Raw genomic sequence first — 22,133 nt, 5'->3', positions numbered from 1 at the left:
CTGTCTTATGCGTAGGGAACTTTCTAATGTGTCTCGGGGGGAGAAGCAAGCCAAGCTGGAGATTTAGGAAGCCCCTCTGCTTGTGTCCAGCGCAGGGCACTCTGGGGAGCCCTGGGATCCTGGGGTACAGGTAGGTGTCAGGGGAGGAGCGTGCAGAAGACAGGAAAAGAATCAGAGCTGGGTGAGGAGACTGGGGAGTCTGTCTGAGAGCACCAGGAGGTAGATGGGAGCCTCTGGAAGGACCAGGAGGGAGGGTAGCCCAGGGAGGTGGAAGTGCGTGGGAGTAAAATGTGAAATCTGTGTTCATGCCCAAGGCATTTTTTAAAGGAAGTGCCTGGGAACCACTGGCCTGGAAAATAGTGCCCAGAAGGCTTGGGCTGGGCAAGAGACCTCTGTGTGAGTAGACTTGCCAGGCTCGGAGCCTCCTGAACTCTGGTAGAACCCGACCGCCCTGCCCTCCAGGGCCACTGACCCCTCCCAGGTTTGCCCACCTGCTCCAGAAGGATCCACTGACCCCTCCCAGGTTTGCCCACCTGCTCCAGAAGGATCCGTGGGCCGGCTGGGAAAGGCTTCCATCCCACCAGCCGGGAAGCTGGCAGGCTGGCAGGCAGGGACGGCTCACTTTCTGCTGAGACGTGAGTTAGGAGGGGGACGGTCCGTCCATCTGTGTGTGTCAGGAGGGACGCTGTCCTCCAGGCCTGCCTCTATGTCTGACCGGCGGCTCTGTGCCCTCACAGCTAGATGAAGAAGAGGAGCGGAGGAAAAGACGCCGGGAGAAGAACAAAGTGGCAGCAGCCCGATGCCGGAACAAGAAGAAGGAGCGGACGGAGTTTCTGCAGCGGGTGAGCGGGGCAGGGGGTTGGGGGAGTGGGTTGGGGCGCCCGTCTCGTTCTTCAGAGTGGGCTCGTCACCGAAGCCTGCGGGATCGAGGTGGACCTGCTGATATCCATCCCCACGGCCGCTACCCCTCGGTTCTTCCCTGCCTCCCTGCCAGTGCCCCTTCCCCAACCCAAGACAACCAGGGCCACCGGCCTCAGATCCCGCCCAGCCAGATCCCCATCAGACCAGAGAAGCTGGGAGGAGCCAAGTCCCCTCTATGAGATCAGACCTGGTGCTGATTGAACCACATGGCCTAGGACGGTGCCTACTCATTTTGAAACCCTGGTGGCTGCCAAAGTCATCTAGGGCGTATGCTAAAGACGTAGGCGACAGCCGCTGAACTAGGAACAGTGTTCCTGGCACCTGGAGAGTCTCCTAGCACCAGAGGGGCACCTGGCACCCTGAGCTGCAGGGGGCTCTTCCAGCCCTGCATCTCATCTGGCTGACCTCAGCTTCTCCTCCCCCCCAGGGGGACCCCCAAGCCTCTGCCCTCAGGGACCTTGGGGTCTGACCCAGCTCTGCATGCGTGAAGACCACCAGAGGGGGTCACCTTCCCCCACCCCCGCCCAGGCCCTCAAAGCAGGTCCTGACCCTTTCACATGGACCGTGCCAAGCAGGGTGTTTGTTCTCCATACCAGCCCCCAGCCCCCAACCAGAGTCCCAGCTCTTAGGCCTTTGCTACGTCTCAAAAATGATAGATGTCAGTGAAGGGACATGACCAGGAACGCTCATCAGTCCAGGCTGGTAGTCTCCAGCGTCCTACTCTGGATCGCTTGTTCATTACCGGGTAATGGTAGTAACACCAGTATCCATGGGTCCGGCTCTGTTCTGTGGGACGCAGCAGGTAGCAGCCGTCGCTAACATTTGTAAAGTGGGGCAGTGTGCCGAGTCCTGCGAGCGGATTATCTCTTCGTTGGCGTAACTGTGTGAGGTCGGTGCCTGCATTATCGTCTCTCTACAGATGGGGAAACTAGGGCACAGTGAGGTCAAGTTACTTGCCCAGGACCCTCAGCAGCTGAAGGGTAGAACTGAGATTCAAGCCTAAGGCTACTTCAAAGCATTTGTTCTTAACACTCTGCTCTGCTAGCTCTAATTCATTCATTCATTCATTCATTCAGCCATGTGTTCATTCTTTTTTTTTTTTTTAAGATTTTTATTTATTTATTTGACAGACAGAGATCACAAGTAGTCAGAGAAGCAGGAAGAGAGAGAGGAGGAAGCAGGCTCCCCGCTGAGCAGAGAGCCCGATGTGGGGCTCAATCCCAGGACCCCAGGATCATGACCTGAGCCGAAGGCAGAGGCTTTAACCCACTGAGCCACCCAGGTGCCCCATCCATGTGTTCATTCTTTCACTCAGTCGTTGATTCATTGACAGACATTTTTAGACGTGTACTAAGTTCCCAGCACTGTGCCAGCTGCCATGGGGGACACATAGGAAGGAGCAGACATAGTCTCTCCTGTGGGAGCTGGAGACAGAAGGCTCACGTGGCCTCGGTTTTCTCCGATGCTGAGGAATATATGGGTTTCTTCTCATGCTTGCAACAAGCAGAGAGAAAATCCAAGGTCACAGGTGTAGACAGCATGGGGCCATGTGTACACCAGTGGGCTGTGAGAATCTGGGGTAGGCCGTTACAGGTCGGAGTTAGACTCCAAGAGCTGGGAGCCTTCTTGGAAGAGATGGTGGACCAACACTGGGCTGGAAGTTTTCAAGAAGCTTCCAAGGCACAGGTTTCCCACAGGCCTGAAGACAGGTGGAGGGTCCCGCACCTCCTTTCCAGCCCTGAGTGCCTGAAGAGCTGGGCGGGGCATAGCAGGGCGTAGAGAAGTCTCGCACCAGATGCCCGCCTTCCAGGGCTCGTCAGCCCGTTAGCAGGCAAGATATGCCAACTGAACACACACTGGTGCAGTGAAGGGCGCGCGCCCGATGAATGCTGCCAGCTGTCCTTCACGTTCCAGGAACATTTGCCGAGCACCTACTGTATGCGGACATCTCACATGCCTCGTTTAATCTTATAACATTCCAGTAAGATAAACATTGGTTATCCCCATTGTAGAGATTGACCTAGAGCTCAGAAGAGGTCACATTACTTTCCCAAAGTCACGCTGCTAGCAAGTGTTGGAGCTGGAATTCATTTATCCCTTTGTTTATCCATCCATCCCTCCATCCCTGCCTCCAGCTCTCCATCCCTCCCTCCTCCCTCCCATTCATGTGTAGCGAGTCCCCGCTTCAGAGCAGACAAGCAGGTAACATCTGCATGGGACAGCAGATGGAAGCGGGGACTGGTCATGCGCGCTGTGTCGGGTACTGGGCAAGCCGGGCGGGCTGATAGAACACGCGGCAAGGTCCTAGCCTAGCCTCCGCTGAGGAAAGACTGCTTATCAAGACATAAACGAGGCACAGCAGCTAACGAGATGGAGGACAGGGAGGGAGGGGCTTAGCAGGAACAGTGCAAGCAAAGGCTAGAGGCAGGAGGTGTTTAAGGATGTGATTACGGAATTGAAAAGCGTGTCAGTGTAGCTACAATGTAGAGTGCAAGGGGGAGGATGGAGGGACAGGCAGCCCCCGGTCCTTGCTATGTAGGATCTCCTCTGTGCTGCGCAGTCTAGGGCAATCCCCCTTTATGCCTCTGGTCCTGGCCTATTTATCAATAGCTCCCGCTTTCACGCTCACAAGTGTCCCCGTTATGATGATGGATTATGTAGTCACAGAGAGCAATGGAAGGTTTCCGTTGGAGAGAGACAGGCCTTGGAAGGATCCCTCCGGCTGCAGTGTGGAACAAGGATTGGGGCAGTGGGAAGGCCAGTTACTTGGCTGTGGAGGTGTCCCTGGTGGCCTCAGGGTCTGGGAGGGAGGTTTGGGCAGGCCTGTCTGGACCCAGCCCAGTCCCGGTCTCCTCCTAGGCTCCTCTCTTCCCTCTGGCCTCGGAAACAGAGTTGGGTGTGAGGTTTAAGACACAGACGCGGATGGCTGTGTTGATAGCCAGTGCCCACAGGCCTGAGGAATTCTCTTGCAATTTATTCATTTATTATTTTTTAAAAGATTTATTTATTATTTGAGAGGGAAGGGGCAGAGGGAGAGAATTCCAAGCAGACACCCCAGGGAGCACAGAGCCCAACATGGGGCTCCATCTCACGACCCTGAAGGAGGTGAGGTAGCCCCCACTCTCCAGCGAGGATTCGGAGCCTCAGAGGGCTGGAAATTTGCTCAAGACCCCACAGCAGCTGAGGCGGGACTTAGAGCCCGGGGCTTCCTCTCCTGCCAGCACGCTGTTCAGGTTGCCGGGCTCAGGGAAATTGAGGTCTGGTTCACAGGGACATAGCTCAAGTGGCAGAGTTGGGATTTTATTCAGACAGGTCTTTTGGGCTTGGGAGGGGCCATACCAGCCTTCTTCCCAATACTTACCAAAAAAGTTGGTAAGCAGAACTCTACTTTAAGTGCATTAGGGTAACTAGTTTTTAAAAGATAAAATCAGAGGGGCACCTGGGTGGCTCAGTGGGTTAAGCCTCTGCCTTCGGCTCAGGTCATGATCTCAGGGTCCTGGGATCAAGCCCTGCATCCCTGCATCAGGCTCTCTGCTCAGCAGGGAGCCTGCTTCCTTCTCTCTCTCTCTGCCTGCCTCTCTGCCTACTTGTGATCTCTGCCTGTCAAATAAAAAATAAAATCTTTGGAGAAAAAAAAAAGATAAAATCAGAGAATCTTAATGCTGAAAGTCCTCTGGGCCAATCATTTTATTTTCTGGGAGGAGATGGAAGCCCCAAGAAGGGAATTGACTTGGCCAAGGCCCCACAGCCAGGATGAAAAGCCAGAACACCCAGCCCCTCACCTGTATCTTTTCTCTGGCCTTGGCTGAGCACAGTGAGTGGAAGAGACAATGTTCATTCGCTTGCACTAATTCTATTCTAAAACAACAAATGGTTTCATTTTCTCTAGGGCAATAAATATCTACCAGGAGGCAAAACGACAAACAAAAACGCAAGCAGAGTTATTGGCTTCGTAATTAACATGTGATGATCCTAGCCCATGTTTCTTAATTAATTAGGAAAACAGATCAGGTAGTTGCTGTTATAAAGCCACAGACAACTTCTACAATCGTGGTTAAAAAAAAAAAAAAAGATTCCTCTGAACTCAGCTTCTACTTTCCCAATAAATAAAGACATAGCACCACCCCATAAAGCAGAAAGAAATAAAACGACAAAGCACTTAGTTGTGTTCTGACAGTCGGCCGGTCAGAGTTTGGGATGTTCCACGATATATTCTAACATTTTAAAACCAACAGAACGCAGTGCCGTTCCAGTGACAAATGAATGTGTGAAGCCACACGCCTGCTTGGGTTTTCAAGCGGCACAGATGTTTGTCCATGACGTCGGTCAGACGTGTGGTCAAGGAGGTGGAGCGGCGTTGCGCGGGTTGCCGTGTGTCTGACACCAGACTTCACACGTCCACTGTTAACATCCACTCGCGCGCAACCCAGCAGCCTCCTTGCCACCCCCAAACCGCAGCTCTGTCCCCCACCGCAGTCCTTGGACCCCTCCCCCAGGCAGCCTCTCTCATTCTCCAGATCCAGTCACCTGGACCTGCCAGGCTTCTCTGAACCGTATCCTCCTCCTCTTCTTCTCCTCCTCTCTCTTTAGAGGCCCTTGCTCAACGCTTAAAGTTGAGCCTCCTCCTTAAGCCTCCCTAACCTTTCAGTTGACAAGTGCTTTTCCTGTGTGAGTTCATTTAATGCCCCACGAGCATCATCTTTTATATTTAAGATAACTGAGACTCAGGATAGTGAGGAAACTTGCTCTAGACTCTGATTCCAAACCCTGAAGCTTTGTCTTATGTGGCTCTAAATCCACCTTCCAGAAGGCTCTCTCCCCTTCCGTCCTAAAGTGACTTATGGTCATAGTGGAAGATCTCTTCTCCTAAACACGTCTTCAGCTTATTTCCTGTGTCTGTGTTTGTGTTCACTCAGGGCTCCCTTCCTGATGTCCCCTCTCCTCCACACCAACCGACCGTTCTTTAAACCTGAGCCAGAACTAGCCATTAGGCCTCTTGGAAGGTCTTCTATGCCCTGCAGCCATGATGGGCCCATAGTAAGCTCTTCCCCGCTGTGTGGGTCCTGGTCCCCCAGACATTCATTTTACCTGCAAGTCCTCACAAATGCGGGTGGGTGTTTGCACAGAGACTCCTAGAGACAGAGTCTCTGAGGACTCAAACTTGGAGCTAAAACCTTGGCTCAGGGGAACCAGATGGTCAGAGGGTTTGCGAGAAGTCCCCCAAGGTCACGAGCTCATGAGACCCAGTGAGCAGGCACCCAAGATTAGCACCTACGTGACCCCAACCGATGGGTCATGGACTCATGGTTTCACGTGGGCTCTCTCCCGGCTCCCAGAGATGACTTCTCTTGGAATTCTGAGAACAGGGGACAGGGCCAGCCTCCCCGCCGTGCTTCATCCTGTTGAACCAAAAACCACCATAGATGGTTTTTAATATTTTCCCCCTGAGCATTTTTTTCCTTTTTCGAGGCTGTTCTCCCCCAGTGTCTGGTCATGAGGCCTGTGCGTCTTGGCCGTCTGAGCTGCCCGGGTTCCCATGCTGTGACTTGAGAGACCAGCACAAGGACAGTTCAGGCAGGCCAGCGAGTGGGAGACAGTCAACAGCCCTGGGATGTGTGTGGCCACCCCCGGAGGGCCCCGAAGATCCCCCAAAGGAGGTTGCTCAGCCTGGCCCCGCCGGGCAGAGGGGCCGGCCCCTGGACCCAAGCTGGCGTCACCCAGCTCAGTTGTCGCACACGCAACCACAACCACAGCTTGTCCTTTGCCTGCTACATGTTGTTCAACCTCAGCTGTGGACATTCTTTCTAGATGGTTCTTCTTGTGGAGCCGCCGTCCTGTGCAGGATGCTTAGTTAGGGGTACCCCCCCAGCCTCTACCCACTCGATGCCAGCAGCAACCCCCTCCCCAGTTGTGACAACCAAAAATGTCCCCAGTCATCGTCCAAATGTCTCCTGGTAGGCAGAACCACTCCTAGTTGAGAACCAGTGGGCGAAAACGTCGCCGGCCCTTGAGTAAATTGCAGCTCTCAAACTGGTTGCCGGTTTTCAGACACAGTCCCACAAACATCATTCAGGAGCTTTCCAGTCTTCACCGTTTTGACCCCCAAGCTTGAATTAGTATATATGCTCATCACCTATCCACAGTCCAAACCGGTGAACACCCCCCAAATCAAATGGCCAGCATGGCTTCTTTTCCTTGGAAAAAGGAACTCCAGCTAAGCTGGAAATTCACTGGGAATCTCACTTGAAGTGTGAAACTTTATTTTGGATCCAGAAGGATGGCAGCTGAGTGCCTCCCAATGGGCAAAACTTCTAGATAACAGAGGATGAAGAAGAGGCTGTTTAAATGATCAGGGCTAATAATCAGGAAACCCATGTTTTAGGAGCAATGACATGACCCCACTGGGCTCGGGGATCCCACAGGCCAAAATATCTCCAACGTACATTTACACATCACACATCTAAGCACTTCGCCACCACACTGCCAACTGTGGGCCACGTCTCACCCCCTCTGGACCCTTCTTGCACCTGCTGTAGTGACCCTGGGCCACTATTCTCTCCCACCCTTTGTTTCTGGGGCAAGGGCCAGGAGGCGGGAGCGTGTTGGCGTATTTGAGTGATAACAAGGAAGTCGCTGTGGCTGGAGTGCACTGAGTGAGGGGAGGGAGGTGGGACCAGAGACGGGCTGGTCCCCAGAATGTAACCTGGGTTCATCTCACATTGACCCCAGCCCGTGTCACCACCGTGACGGGCACTGCTGCAGAAAATCACTTGCCCCAGGGGACCCAATGCTTCCTCCAGGGGGAATGTGACACCAGAAAACAGGCAGAGGCCAGCCGGGGATGCCGTGTACCTCCCCAGGTAGAGCTGGTCCGCAGCGAAAGCTTACAGCCCCGTCTCTGTTCCAGGAATCCGAGCGGCTGGAACTCATGAATGCGGAGCTGAAGACCCAGATCGAGGAGCTGAAGCAGGAGCGACAGCAGCTCATTCTGATGCTGAACCGGCACCGCCCCACCTGCATCGTCCGGACGGACAGCGTCAAGACCCCCGAGTCCGAAGGCAACCCGCTGCTCGAGCAGCTAGAGAAGAAGTGACCATGGGCTGGGAGGAGGAGGAGGAGGACGAGGAGGAGGATTTAGGAAGAGGGGAGAGAACCAGGGCTCCCAGAGGGCCCTCCCTTGCTGCATGACAAACTTGACAACGAGGCTCAGCCCAGCCAGCGCCGGCCGGGCTTTTTTGTTTTTTGTGAAACTCCGATCAGCCACACAAGGGGAAGAATGGGCTGACGAAACCAGAAGGACCAAGCGCTGAGACCAAAGTAGACCCTCGGATGGAGCTGCCTTGCCTGGGGCCCAGCTCGAAGGAGGCAGGACAGAGACCCCTGGCCAGAGAGACACCCCAGTGAATGGCCTGGGGCGCCGCTCTGGCCTCTCCACTGGGTGCCCGCGGAGGGACCTCGGAGCAGCCAGGAAAAGCCATGAGTTGCAAACGAAATGTGGCTGGGCATGGAACTCAGAGACCAACTGCAGCCTGCCTGCCCCCGGCCCTGCCTCCCGACCCTGCTGCGAGGCCACCAGGGTCCAGCATGGATCCCGCTGGGAGCAGCAGCCGGGACGCACCCTCGGCGGCCCTGCCGGAGTTTGCTGCGGGCACGAGGCGCGGGCGCCCTTCCAAAGCACATACTCACCGAATGTTTACAGACTGGCTGTCCTGGCAGGGCTTTCAACTGCACATGTTTTTTTATACTTTCTTTTTTTTTTTTTAATATTTTTTACAAAAGAAAAGATTTTATACAAGCAATATATATATGGATTTCTATAATCACTCGATGTGATATAGTATAAATATGCTACGGTTTGTTTGTTACGAGCAGATATCCAGCAGTTATGGCCATTGTGTGTAACCCTAAGTACTGTAGTCGTCTCTGGGTATTGGGGGTGGCCGGGGCGGGCGTGGGGTGCATTTCCATCCTGGTAAAACCTTCATAGTACTCAGTCCTGTATCGCTCAGTAAACGTTACTCTTACCTACTCAGCTGCCTCTTGTGGTGTCTGCCTAGGGAGTGGGGTGCAAGGCACGCTCGGGGGGGCCTCCCGGTGTGTGGCATCAGGGGATGTTTGGAGCATCTGCTGTAGGCCCTTGGTTTTCACCATGGTCCTCCCAGGTAAGTGTTTCTATGCCCATTTTACAGATGCAGAAGTCGAGACTCGGAGAAGTTCAAGAACTCTGCAGTACTTCCTTAGTTTTTTTCCTCTGCGAGTGTCCCAAGTGCGTGCCCTGTGTGTGCCAGCCGATCTCCAAGGAGCTGAGCAGTCACCATAAAATGACAATTATCTTGTTCTCTGCCAGTGTGGATAGTTGTTATTTACGACCTAGTGCCAATGATTTCCTATCTTCTCTTCTCTAAAGGTGGCTGCAGAGTTTGTGTTCCTCTAGCGACAAATGCTGGGATTCATGATTTCTGGGTTCATTCAGCTCCTGCATGGCCACAGTCATCCGTGTTGAGCTCCTCATCCCCTCCCTGGGCCTCCCCGTGCCTTCCTGCCAGGTGGTCATAAATAAGGCCTCCGCCCAGAGTTGCTGTGAGAATCAACTGTGCAACCCAAAAGAAGGACAAGACCCATTAGCAATCAGATGGGCAGAAACCAGTATGTGTCGGTCAGGATACGAATTAAAGGGAACTTACAGAGGCCACCAGTGGGAAATCGGTGTGACTCCTGTGCAAAGCAATTTGGCAATAACCGGTGATGCTAACCCGAAACGCATCCTTTGACCCAACAATTTCCCTCCTAAGTCTGTGCCCTGGAGGAACTCGAGCACAGGGGCCCGAGGAAATGGACAAGGTGTCACCGAAGCTCTGTTTGTAACAGAGAAACTAGAAACAGCCTAAAGACATGTGAAGAGAAGACCAGATAAACAAATTGCATTTTTATAGAATCAAATATTATTCAGCAGCTAAAAAGAATGAACCAGAGCTACAGGTGTCAATGCGGATAAATCTCAGGAACACAGTGTTGAGCTGGAGAGGACGGCAATTTGCAAGGGTTATATGCCGTCTACCATGTATGCAATCTTCCTGAACGTGTAAACTGATGCTTTACTGTTTACGGGTACACACAGAACTGGATAGTAGAGTTATAAAAAGCATGCACAGGACTGCTCTCAAAATCAAATATCAAAATCAGTAATGGGGAACGCTCCTGGGGGGAGGGGAGAGAGGGGGCCGAGGGCAGCATCTGCAAGCCTGAGGACACTGGGTTTCAACTGTACATGTATATTTCATTTATTTTAAAAAACCGGAATCAAATATAGAACAATGGTAGAATTTGTCAGAGGGGAGTGATATCGTCACGTTGTTCTGTATGCTCGGTATATTTCATAATAAAAGAGAACAAGCCACAGCACAAATGGGTTTTGTTTTTCCACTCTTTCCGCAGCAAACTCAGGAAATAAAAAACAAAATCTGAAACTACAGTGGAGTTCCAGCATATGCTCTTTGAATTGATGCAAATTTAATTGAATGCCTAAAGGGAGAGAGAGATAATTCAAAGGGTGTGATTTGTTTAGCTGGCCCTTGTAGTCAGTAAGGCCAAGCCCAGGAGTGAGGGTGCCTGGGGGGTGAGGGCACCTTGGGGATGGTTGATCTGCTGCTTTCAATGGGTTCTGGTCCCTGCTCCCTGCAAACTGCAATGAAAGGCATACGTGTTTCTCCTTAAATGCTGACGTTTCACCCCAACCCGAGGTAAAATGCATTCCACCGCACCTTTAAGTTAAGGCTCAAAGCAGAGCGAGGGGGAGGCATTTTAAAGAGCTGAATGCCTTTTTCACAGGCATGTTCATTTCTTGTTGTTGCCCTAAGGAATTAGTGGCTTAAGGCAATACAAATTTTAATATCTTAAAGTTCTGGAAATCAGAAGTCCAAAACGGGTCTCACTGGGTTAAAATCCAGGTGTCAGCTGGCCTGCATTCTATTTGCAGGCTCTGGTTGGGGTGGAAATCTGTTTTCTTGCCCTTTCCAGTTTATGGAGGCTGCCCACATTCCTTGGCTTGTGGCCCTCTCCCTCTCTAAAGCCAGCAGTGGCTGGGTGAGTCTCTCTCACGTTGCATCACTCTGACACCGACTCCTCTGCCTTCCCTCTTCCATTTTTTTTTTTTAAAGATTTTATTTATTTAGTTGACAGAGAGATCACAAGTAGGCAGAGAGGCAGGCAGAGAGAGTGAGAGGGAAGCAGGCTCCCTGCTGAGCAGAGAGCCCGATGCAGGACTCGATCCCAGGACCCTGAGATCATGACCTGAGCCGAAGGTAGTGGCTTAACTGAGCCACTCAGGTGCCCCCCCTCTTCCATTTTTTAAAGACCGGTGTTGATTATATTGGGCCCACATGGACGATAAGGACAATCTTATTTTAAGGTCAACTGATTAGCAGCTTTAATTTTATATGCACCTCCCCCTTGCCGGGTAACATAACATATTCACGGGTTCTGCCCTTGGGAGGCCATAACTTCGCCTCCTGCAACAAGAATTTAAGAGTTGGAGGTTCTTATGGCTCTCCTCACTCCCTGGCAAGTTAGGCTGTCTTGCATCTAAGTGTGATGAGAATAGAGTCTCTATGCGGGGCATCCCTCGTGCCTGGCACAGAGCTGATGGTCAACACACAAGCACCACACGCACAGACACACAAGCTCACAGATACACTCACAGATGCGTGTGACACAGTATAGGCACAGGCAGGTACAGCTGTGCACAACACACAGACACACAGGCAGATACACAGACACAGTCATTCATGTCAGGTGTGACTGAGCATAAAGTAATGAGATTGACGCCAGTCTTACTCCTGTGTATTACATTTATAATTTTGGAATGAACTTCTTCTCACACTGGCAAATCATCTTTCTTTGGGAAGAGCTTGTTACGGTTAATGACAATGTTAATCAAGCTGGGCATGCTGTTTTGGCTTAAAAAACCCAAATATGTCACTGAGTTTCTTGTTTGGTTTTTATACTGCTCTGGGGGCAATTCCTGAAGAAACAAGTGGAGTCCTAATGCCTGGACCACCTGCAGTGAAATTAACATTGAAGCATCAGCCTCCGCATTTCTGCGGGTTGGTCCTCATCTGGGTGGACGGTCCTGGGCACCTATTGTGCCCCATTTAAAATCCTCAAACTCGAATTCTATTGCATGACTGGGTCTGAGCAGGTGTGGACAACCTCACACAGGTGCAAGCTGATCGTGCCCTTCCCCATCCTCGCCACAGGAATGCCCTGCATTCCCACTTCCTGTCCTGGGAGACGTCCGGTGATCTCCTCCGCACTTACATATATGCAATCTGGAAATTCGGGGGAGTTGGTGCCTGTAGGTCCTCCATTGACTAGCTGGGGGGAGGGAACAGTAGATAAATTCTTTTCCCTTTCATCCTCCAGGTGGAGAGTGTCCAGGTGGAGAGTTCTGGAATGCGTTTCCTAAGCTTCCTCAAAAGGTCTTGCAAGATTAAGCAAGTCCTGTAGAAGTGACCTGCAGAGCTGGCCCAACTCAGTATGCGTTTTTATATTGGTTTTCTCTCCCTCCCTGTTTCACTCTTCTGTTCCTTGGGATCACTTCCCAAATAAAGAACCTGAGCACAAGCATTGGTCTCAGGGGGAACCCAGGTGAAAAGAGATGGTGTCAGAAGTAGCCCTAGAAATCAGACCCTTGGGATGGGATATATGGAAGGATTCACTTGCCGGCCAGATGGCAGGGACAGTAAGTGGGATGGAGAGAATCCCTGACCTGCAGAAGCATCACAGTTACTTGGTTGTCTCCTGTGTGGATTTTGATGTGGTACAGGTGGGAAGGGAAGTGGTTATCTGTGGCACCTGTATGGTACGAAGCCAAGGTATGGAGTTTGAGTGGGTTCCCTTTTGTTAACTGTGTTGGAAGTCTTGGGGGGAAAAGATGCAAAACTTAGTTTGGCCAGCCATAAAGTCAAGACATGCACAAAACCAGAAGACATCCTCGGCAGTATTTAAGGAGATGTTTGGTTCTTCTAGTTCCAGAACACAGTGCTGAGAATCAGGCCCAGAATCTAACTGCAAAGGTGGCAGACTCATTAAAGAGAATCAGTGTCTGCCCTTGAAAATGTTTCCATACCCAAGTCAGTATGCTAAAGGGAAAAAGGTAGGACCTTGAGAGCTGAAATGGGGCCGTTTGAGTAAATGTGACTCTTGAAATCCTGGAATCCCTTGAACTCTCTGGACTGGCGGAAACAGCTCCCTGCCCCTTACCTGTGGCAGATTGCTCTCGAAGCAGGTACCCTGCAGCACGGTGGTCATCCTCCGGACCCACCTCCGCCACACTCATGACCACCAGAGAGAGAGGATCCTGTGTCAGGACAGTCCGAGTAGGAGAAATACAGTCGCTGCCCCATAAGGAAATCACCTGTTTGTCGAAGGACCTGCGAGACCTGGGTGATATGGATTCACAGGCACAGGGGAGGCATATGGGGATGATGGTGCCTTGAGGGTGTTGGACCAGCAGGGCCTGGATGTCAGTCTGGGAAGGGGAGCACGTGCATGGGAGCACTCAACTGTGACTCTGGGCTCAAAGCCATGGCATTGGCACCAGAATGTACCCCAGTGCATTGCCAGTATTGTTCCTCAAAGCTTCCTCATAGCATGAACCCACAGTATGGGAAGTGGAGATCCTGAAACAGCGCTGGCAGAGACGCAAGGAAGGGGTCAGATGGTCCAAGGAGGAGGCCGTGTTCGCATGGCTTTGTTATATGAGACTGGAGTCCCCATGACCTGGACCATGGTCCTCAAGAGGGCCAGAGGAATGTTCACTAGGGCAATGATGAGCTACTGGAGACAGGCCACTAGCATCCTAGAGAAGCTCTGAACATGTCAGTGTTGACAGAAGATGCTGCCATAAAACTGGGACTCCCTAATATCAGTAGGGATTACCGAGTTCCAGAACAGTAGAAGCCAGGAGAAGGCAATTAACCGGCATCATGGATAGCACGGCCCTCATCCACTTTCTAGATCTAAGTTAGTTCACAGAGCCAGAACCCACTGACTGCAGGGTAGACTGGGTCCCCTTGAGGAAGACCCTGCGTTACTATTACACATACGTAATAAAACATTCAGGAACCTTCCCAAAGGGTAACTAGACAGCGATGAAAGTGGAATTCTCACATCTTTTGAGCACCATACCCATATTAAACTCCCGGTATGAGATGACGGTGATGTTGGAGTATCTGAAGGGGGGGATGCTCTCCTGGCTAGAGACGGGGTTAGTGAAGCCAGGAGGTCAAGGATATTCCGGCCAGAGTCTGCCTGTCAGTGGGTTCAATGCGCCCACAGACCCTCCCCATAGCTCTCTACCCAGAGCCTGACCGATAAGAGGGTTTTGATAGGATAACCTGAGCCAAAGTGCTTGAAACTGCCCCCTCCAACCACCTGCGTGAATCCGAAGTGATGCTTGCGCGCCAAGAGCAGCTGCAGAGAACAGCGCCCCCACCGATCACTCCCGGGATGAAAGGAAATGGGGGCGGGCCCTATCCTATTCCCGCGGGACTCATGGCGGGGGGCGGGGCGGGGGAGACCCCGTGGATTGTGCGGGGCAGCGGTGGGCTCCTGGTATCCGAGTCACTGCTGCGTGTTTGATGCGTTAGCGCTGTGCCAACAGACGGTCCAACCTCTGGCGTCCGGTAGGCAGCTAATAATTGGCAGATGCCTTCTTAATTCCCATCACGAAGGAGAATCAAAACCAGCTCACTTTTACTGCAAGGAAGGCAGAAACAGCATTCACTGTCTGGCCAGGTTGGGGCGGGGGGCGGGGGGGGGGGGGCGGGCGGGCGGGTGCTGTACTAATTCTCCAGCTCCCCATCGGAATATGATCTTCCACAGTTTTGATCTTTCCTGTCCTTCCACAGAATCCAGCTGCTGGCCTTATACTCAGGGCCTGATGCTAATAGGACCCGTAGAGCGGGACGTGGCCGGAGCTCTGGATGCCCCAGTGAGGCGCGCGAGCACCAGCAGGTGGGAAAGAAGCCCGGTGAGTGTTCAGGCGCCTGCCGTGTGGGTGGAGTTTTTAGTGGTCCTGTGCACCGGCGTTCCAAAGCATCCCCTTCAAGATAAAGGACAGGTAATCGCACCTTGCACCCCACCACCGAGAAAGGGGCTCAGGGCCTAAGGAACCTCTTTGGATTTTGGAGGCAGCATATATACCTCATTTAGGAATACTGCTCGTGGGACGGCTGGGCGGCTCAGTGGGTCAAGTGTCTGCCTTCGCCTGGGGTCACGATCCCAGGGTCCTGGGACTGAGCCTGCGTTGGGTTCCCTGCTCAGTGGGGAGCCTGCTTCTCCCTCTGCCTGCTATGCCCCCTGCTTGTACTCTCTCTCACTCTCTGACATATAAGTAAATAAAATCTTAAAAAAAAAAAAAAAAAAGGCAATACTGCTCTGACCCCTTTCACAGTGACTTGGAAAGCTGCCAGTCTGGAGTGGGGCTCTTTAGCAGCTCAGGCTGTGGTGCAAAGGGCTCTGCCACCATGGGACGTGTCCCCATAGGCCCTGCCATCGTATCACCTGGCACACCCAGGGGTCTGGAGATTCCACGGTGCATAAGATGCTGGCTGTTGTGAATGTGCACCCCATGAAAAATTAAAATATAACCTTATGTATTGTCTCCCTTGGTCCCCGTGAAATGTATCCACGAGATCAGCTTTCCTTGCCTTCCTGCAGGCCTGGAACTTTCGTGCTTCCTGTCAGGTAAGAAATGGCCCTGTGTCCTTGTAAATCTCCATTCTCCATCTGTTCGTTAGAAGGGCCAGTCTAAGAGGAAAGCAAAACCTCTAAGTTTTTTTTGTTTTTTTTTTTTTATTTTATTTTTTTTTTCAAAACCTCTAAGTTTTTATGTTCAAATCTTCTCCCCTTGCCAGCGCAGGCCAGCTCAGTCAGATAGTCTATAGCTCGAGGGCAAACTGGGCAGATGTATCCATAGGAAGCACTCTCCTAAGGCCCAAGAGACTGTCTACCTCCAGCTTCTTTCCGGTACAATCCAGCATGTTCTAGATGGCCTTATTGGACGGACCAAGGCCAGCTACACCAGCCCACACTGGCCTTGGGAACCTCTTGGTCGTGCCCTGTCCAGAGACACTCAGGACATATGGACCTGGCCCAGCACAATCGCTTCTTCAAGGGGTCCCAGGGCAGCTCCCTCTCACTTGGCTCTAGGAGGAAGGAGGCACCAGCCCTTTCCTCCTGCCTGGCAGAGAATAGGAACTCGGCACCACCATACTTCTCTCCAAAAGAATGGTTCTTCAAATTTTTTTCCCATCTCTCTACATCTGGAGCCCCCTTTTTCCTTTCTGTAAAGATTTTTATTTATTTGAGAGAGAGAGCATAAGTGAGGGCGGGAGCGGAGGGTGCCAGAAGGAGAGAGAGAAGCAGGCTCCCCCCTGCTGAGCCAGGGGTCGGGGTGGGGGGCAGGTGGCAAGACTGGGTCCCAGGACTCACGCGTGATGAGGAAGCAGAAGGCAAAGCTGAGGACAAGCTGACAACCTGCAACCCCCCCAACCTGCCCCCACCCCATACCGGTGGGATATTTGTGACATTCCTCCTGAAAGCTCCCAACTGTCTTCGTGCTCCTGTTCTGCCTTGCCAGAGGGAAAAACAACCTTTTTTTTTTTTTTTTTTAAGATTTTATATATTTGACAGACAGAGATCACAACTAGGCAGAGAGGCAGGCAGAGAGAGGAGGAAGCAGGCCCTCCGCTGAGCAGAGAGCCTGATGTGAGGCTCGATCCCAGGACCCTGAGATCATGACCCGAGCTGAAGACAGAGGCTTAACCCACTGAGCCACCCAGGAGCCCCAAGGGGGAAAAACAACCTTAACTTGACAATGGCAAGGCCTCCTAATATCCTGGGGGTCTTCTGTAATACATGAAAAGCCTTTTGAAACCTCCCTTTCCCTTACCTCCCCCAACCCCCAAGTATATAATCAGCCACCCCTCACAATCCTGGGGGTAGCCGTTCTTTCTGCCCATGGGTCCTCTCCCCATGGTTTAACAAAATCACCTTTTTTTGCACCAAAGACTCTTGGCCATCAGCTCCAGACCCCACCCCACTGAACCTCACCTATATTCCAAAATCACATCCCCGGGATCATGACCCGAGCATAAGGCCTAACCAACTGAGCCACCCAGGTGTCCCTGGACCCCTTTTCATGCCCTCAAACTGGAGAAGGGTCCAATCATCCTGGAACCCATTCTTTAAAATTTATAAAGCCTGCACTTGCTAATGGGGCTTCACATCTATTGTGCTGTGGTGTTTCAGTCAAATCTTTAATTTTAACATCCTGGGCACATTGTTTCTGGAGTTAAAGCACAGTGAGGATTACAAAGGCTCACTGACTCACGTGACTTCCGCTTCTTAAAGACATGGCCGCCCCCTCCCGCAGACGCTATGGTTCACCAATGAACTGAAGGACAGATCCTAATCTTTACTGAGTATCTACCATATGCTCTTGTGAGGTGGGTGTCCTGGCGTTAAGTCCCATGTTATTGATGAGGAAACTGTGACAGCACCCCGGGATTCAGTCCAAGAGCCATTTACTGAAACAGGGACCTGGTACAGAATCCCTGCCTTTGAGGAGAGCAGTCCCTCAGGAGACAGAGCAACAGGTAGGGAGCTTCTACCTCCTGTCAGGCGACCCTCAAGCTGTGCCCTTTCCTCCTGAGGGAAAAGAAAACCCTGTTTTGGGTGGGCATCCACCACGGTTTGGTGACCATCTTGTCATTTTACTCCCCTAGAGTAGCTTTCCTGTCAGTGTTTTCATCTTTGACAGCTGCCCTGGCCCTCTTTTGGCCAAGGGGCTGCCCTGTGGTGGTCACTGTGTCCTCAGGCTTCTCCACGTGGTGCCTCTTACAGTCATCCAATCTCAGCTTCTACTGCCCTCCGGTGAGAAAAACCCTGGCAAACCGGCCGCAGGGCTCACAGCCCATTCAAGCTCCCTGAAGGCCCCAGATCCTTCCCTTCCAGCCCTATTACGGTGGTATTTATAGCCCAAATCTGAAGGGTATTATTATTCTCCTTCCTCTGCCTTTCTTTGCTTAAAATAAAGACTCAGTCCACTCTTCTATTAAGCCAGATTTGCATAACACCGTCTGGGAAGAAACCTCCTCAGGGCCCAGGGCCTCTGAACTGTCTTTTTACAGGGTTTCTGAAAAAGCTCTATTCCTCTTTGAAGGTTCAGGGGAAACCAGGAGAGACTTCCCTCAAATGCATTCCCTTCAAGACGCTGTACCTTTGCATTTCTAAAGCAGCTTGTAGCGCCAGCTCTAGAGACTTCCTTTCCCTCATTAGAAAGGGGAGGGGGTGAGTCCAAGGTCACTGCTTCTGAACTCCTGAAGAAAGCTCCAGTAAAATATTCACTTTCTGGGGCACAGATTTGTGGGGTCCCACTCTGCGTCAGGTACGTGGAGGTACGGGTAGCCCCCTGCGGGTGGCCTCCATCCCTGCCCGGGCTCCCCACCAAGAAGCAGATGACCACATGGGTCCCCTGAAATCCACAATTTCTGCTCCTCCTACACTGGACGGCCGTTCTTTGACTAAGCCTTTGCAAAAAAAAGGGGGGGGGGGCGTCTTTCATCATAAACTATAGATAAACGATTAATAGGATTTGCTAAATTTGTTACATAAATACAAAAACTGTTTACAAGCATAATGCATTTTGTTGTCAATTCCTCCTCACGAGGAATTAGTACTCGTAGTCCAGCCAGGCAAGGAGGCTACAGGAAGTCATTCCTGGTCACCTTCATCTTCTTTACTTGAACATTAACTTTGAAAAACACACAAAAAGTGTTTAAGTGGTTTATAATTGAGAGAATGAAAAGACAAGCCACAAACTGGGAGGAAATATTTGCAAGACATGTATCTGAAAAAGATCTTGCATCCAAATTATACAAAGAACTCCCAAAACTCAACTGTAAGAAAAAAAAAGAAAAACTATCCCTGACACCTCATCGAAGAAGATATACAGAGAGCCAAAAGCATGGGAAAAGATGCCAGCGTTTATGTCGCCAGGGAATCACAAATTAGAACAACAAGGAAATCCCTCTACACATCTATTTGAATGGCCAAGATCCAAAACACTGGTCATACCAAATCCTGGTGGGGGTACAGAGCTACGAGAACATAGGTGGCATTCGTTGCTGGTGACAAAACCAACTGGTAAGTTTCTCTGGAAGATAGTTTGGCGGTTTCTTACAAAGCTAGATGTATTATACAACCCAGCAATCGTGCTCCTTAACATTAATCCAAATGAGCTGAAAACTTAAGGTCCGCCCAAATGTTTAGAGCAGCTTTATTCACAATTGCCCAAAATTGAAAGGAACCGAGATGTCCTTCGATGGGTGAGTCGAGCGTCCAGACGATGGGATATTACTTAGCAACAAAAAGAGATGAACTGCCAATCCATGAAAAGACGTGGAGGAAATTTAAATCCATGTTACTAAGTGAAAGAAGCTAGCAGGAAAGAGCTACATAGTATATTGTTTGTTATATGTTGTTTTGGAAAAGGCAAAAGTATGGGAAGAGTAAAAAGTTAGTGGTTGCCAGGGGCTGGGCGAGGAGGGAGGGAAGAACAGGTGGAGAACAGGGGATTGTTAGGGTGGGGAACTATTCTGCCCCATACTGAAATGCAGGATAACGGTGCATCTGTGACATTATACCTTTGTCAAAACCCGTAGTTCTGTACAACACAGAGTGAACTCACATGTAAACTATAGACTTTAATTAATAACAATATGTTAAATACCGGTTTGTCGATTGTAATAAATGCACCAAACTAATACAAGATATTAATAGTGTAGAAACTATTGGGGGGAGCTGTGGTGTGGAAGGAAGAAGGTATGTGGGAACTCTCTGTGCTTTCTGCTCAACTTTTCTGGTAACACGAAAGTGCTTTAAAAAAAAAAATCTAGGGGCGCCTGGGTGGCTCAGTGGGTTAAAGCCTCTGCCTTCGGCTCAGGTCATGATCCCAGAGTCCTGGGATCGAGCCCCACATCAGGCTCTCTGCTCTGCAGGGAGCCTGCTTCCTCCTCTCTCTCTGCCTGCCTCTCTGCCTAGTTGTGATTTCTCTCTGTCAAATAAATAAAAAATATTAAAAAAAAAAAATCTAGATGCGCCTGCATGACTCAGTGGGTTAGAGCTTCTACCTTTGGCTCAGGTCGTGATCTCAGGGTCCTGGGATCTAGCCCCACATCAGGCTCTCTGCTCAGCGGGGAGCCTGCTTCCCCCTCTCTCTCTGCCTGCCTCTCTGCCTACTTGTAATCTCTCTTTCTCTCTCTGTCAAATAAATAAATAAAACCTTTAAAGAATCTACTAATTTAAAAAAACTATAATTCTGTCTTTAAAAAAAAATCGTGTAAAGTAAGAAGTAGCTGTTCCAGCCCATTTCGTCACCCCACTCTACATATCCCCAATAAAGTAACCTTGTTTATAACCTGGTGTGCGCACTTCCTGACTTTTCCCCTAAGGTTCTACAAATATAGCTATATTTGTATCTAGCTATCTACAGCACCACACATTAAAAAAATTAAAATGAAGTCAGGCTTTACATACTATATTAGCCTGCAACGTGTTTATTTCACTCATGTTATGGACCTCTTTCCAGGCTGTACACGTAGATCTAACTTTTTTGAAAACTGTTTGGTGCAATGGGCACTAACGGTTTGATTGCTACAGAAGAGTCACAAGAACAAATCACAACGCTTGCAGATCTGCAGTTTACTTCGGGTAAAGCACTATAAGCATTGAAGCAAGAGAGCAAGGGCTCCAGACAGGCCAGGTGTAAGCTTCAATCGTCCTCGCCTGCAAGACCCATATAGACGCACTTTCTCTCTTGGGTCGCTGATGTGCCCCAGAACACCTCAGACCTAGGAAGTCCCAGATGGAGTTTCTTTTTTTTTTTTTTTTCCTTTTTTAAAGATTTTATTTATTTATTTGATGGAGAGAGATCACAAGTAGGCAGAGAGGTAGGCAGAGAGAGAGAGGGAAGCAGGCTCCCTGCTGAGCAGAGAGCCCGATGCGGGACTCCATCCTAGGACCCTGAAATCACGACCTGAGCCGAAGGCAGTGGCTTAACCCACTGAGCCACTCAGGTGCCCCCAGATGGAGTTTCCACATGGGCTTCTTCTTTCCTGCTAGCCATACAAACATATTGCTTTCTGTATAACCTGCACGAGCAGCAGAGACCTCCAGAGGTCTCTCTGAAACCAGGTACAAATCATTAATTTCACTGTGATCAACAAATAATGCCCCCAAAAGTAAAAATAAAAACAAACACTGCTGATAAGCTGGTAAAAGCCACGATGAAACTCCTCAGATCCATGGTTACAAAACAACACTCTTCATCAGCACCAATCATGCCCAGGGCAGTGGTCTGCATTATCATGAATGCCTTGTATTTCCGTAAATCAGCTCATGCCAATTTCAGGTCTGCTAGAATGAACCTGCACAGCGCGCTATGGTACATACGAAACATATGCTATTCAATCCTTCCCATACTGATGAGTGTTTGAGTTCTCTCCCCGCCATCCCTCACAGCTCTTATAAACCTGACCACAGCGAACATCTTCATACATGCATGCTTTTACGTATTCGTATGTTGATTTCTGTAGCATCCGTCCCTCAAGTGATGTAGACAAATCACTTTCCTTTGCTTTTCTTGATCTGTCTTTTGTGTCTTCTTTTCTCTGTGTTTTAGGAGGATAGGGACTCTCTGTGTGGGATTGCTGTGCTCAGATGCTCACGTTCCTGTTGAGCTTTTGCTGAAGTGTCTTCTCTTCATCTCTGCACCGGCTCCACGACCCTCCCGTCCCCTGGCTTTCTGTGTCTTGATTCTCTTACCCTCTCCTTCTAAGCCCCAAGGAATGTGATTACTTCTCTCTGGGATCAGGGCTGTCTGCGCAGTGAAAGGGATCATTTCTCTAGGGGGATTCTATTTTTTTGAAAGAAGACTGTTACCTCATAGAACATAACACCCACAGGCAAAGTCTAAGGAAACAAAACAAATCTACATTAAGTGCTAATTAGGTGCTGAAACAGATGGTCTCTGTATCTCAACGGCTTAATTTAAGAAGAGTTCTGTTCACGATCCGGGGTCCTGAGATGGAGCCCCGTGTCAGGCTCCCTGCTCCCTCTCCCACTCCCCCTGTTTGTGTTCTCTCTCT

At 50.6% G+C, this 22,133-nt stretch overlaps 1 protein-coding gene across 3 annotated transcripts in view; it reads left to right on the top strand.

Moving 5' to 3' along the window:
• The window catches only part of JDP2 (Jun dimerization protein 2), a 39,528-nt gene extending 29,660 nt beyond the window's left edge, over positions 1-9,868 (top strand). For all 3 annotated transcript variants that reach the window (XM_046009371.1, XM_046009369.1, XM_046009370.1), the window contains 2 exons: positions 738-842; positions 7,829-9,868. In XM_046009371.1, the coding sequence (XP_045865327.1) occupies positions 738-842; positions 7,829-8,014 (291 nt within the window). In that variant the 3' untranslated portion in view covers positions 8,015-9,868. The remainder of the gene's footprint in view (positions 1-737; positions 843-7,828) is intronic.
• The last annotated feature ends 12,265 nt before the right edge of the window (positions 9,869-22,133 follow it).

The sequence above is a fragment of the Meles meles genome, chromosome 6 (genome assembly GCF_922984935.1).
Source record: "Meles meles chromosome 6, mMelMel3.1 paternal haplotype, whole genome shotgun sequence".
Lineage (NCBI taxonomy): Eukaryota > Metazoa > Chordata > Mammalia > Carnivora > Mustelidae > Meles > Meles meles.
Note: the sequence above shows the minus strand (reverse complement) of the source record. Positions and strands in the feature narration are given on the sequence as shown.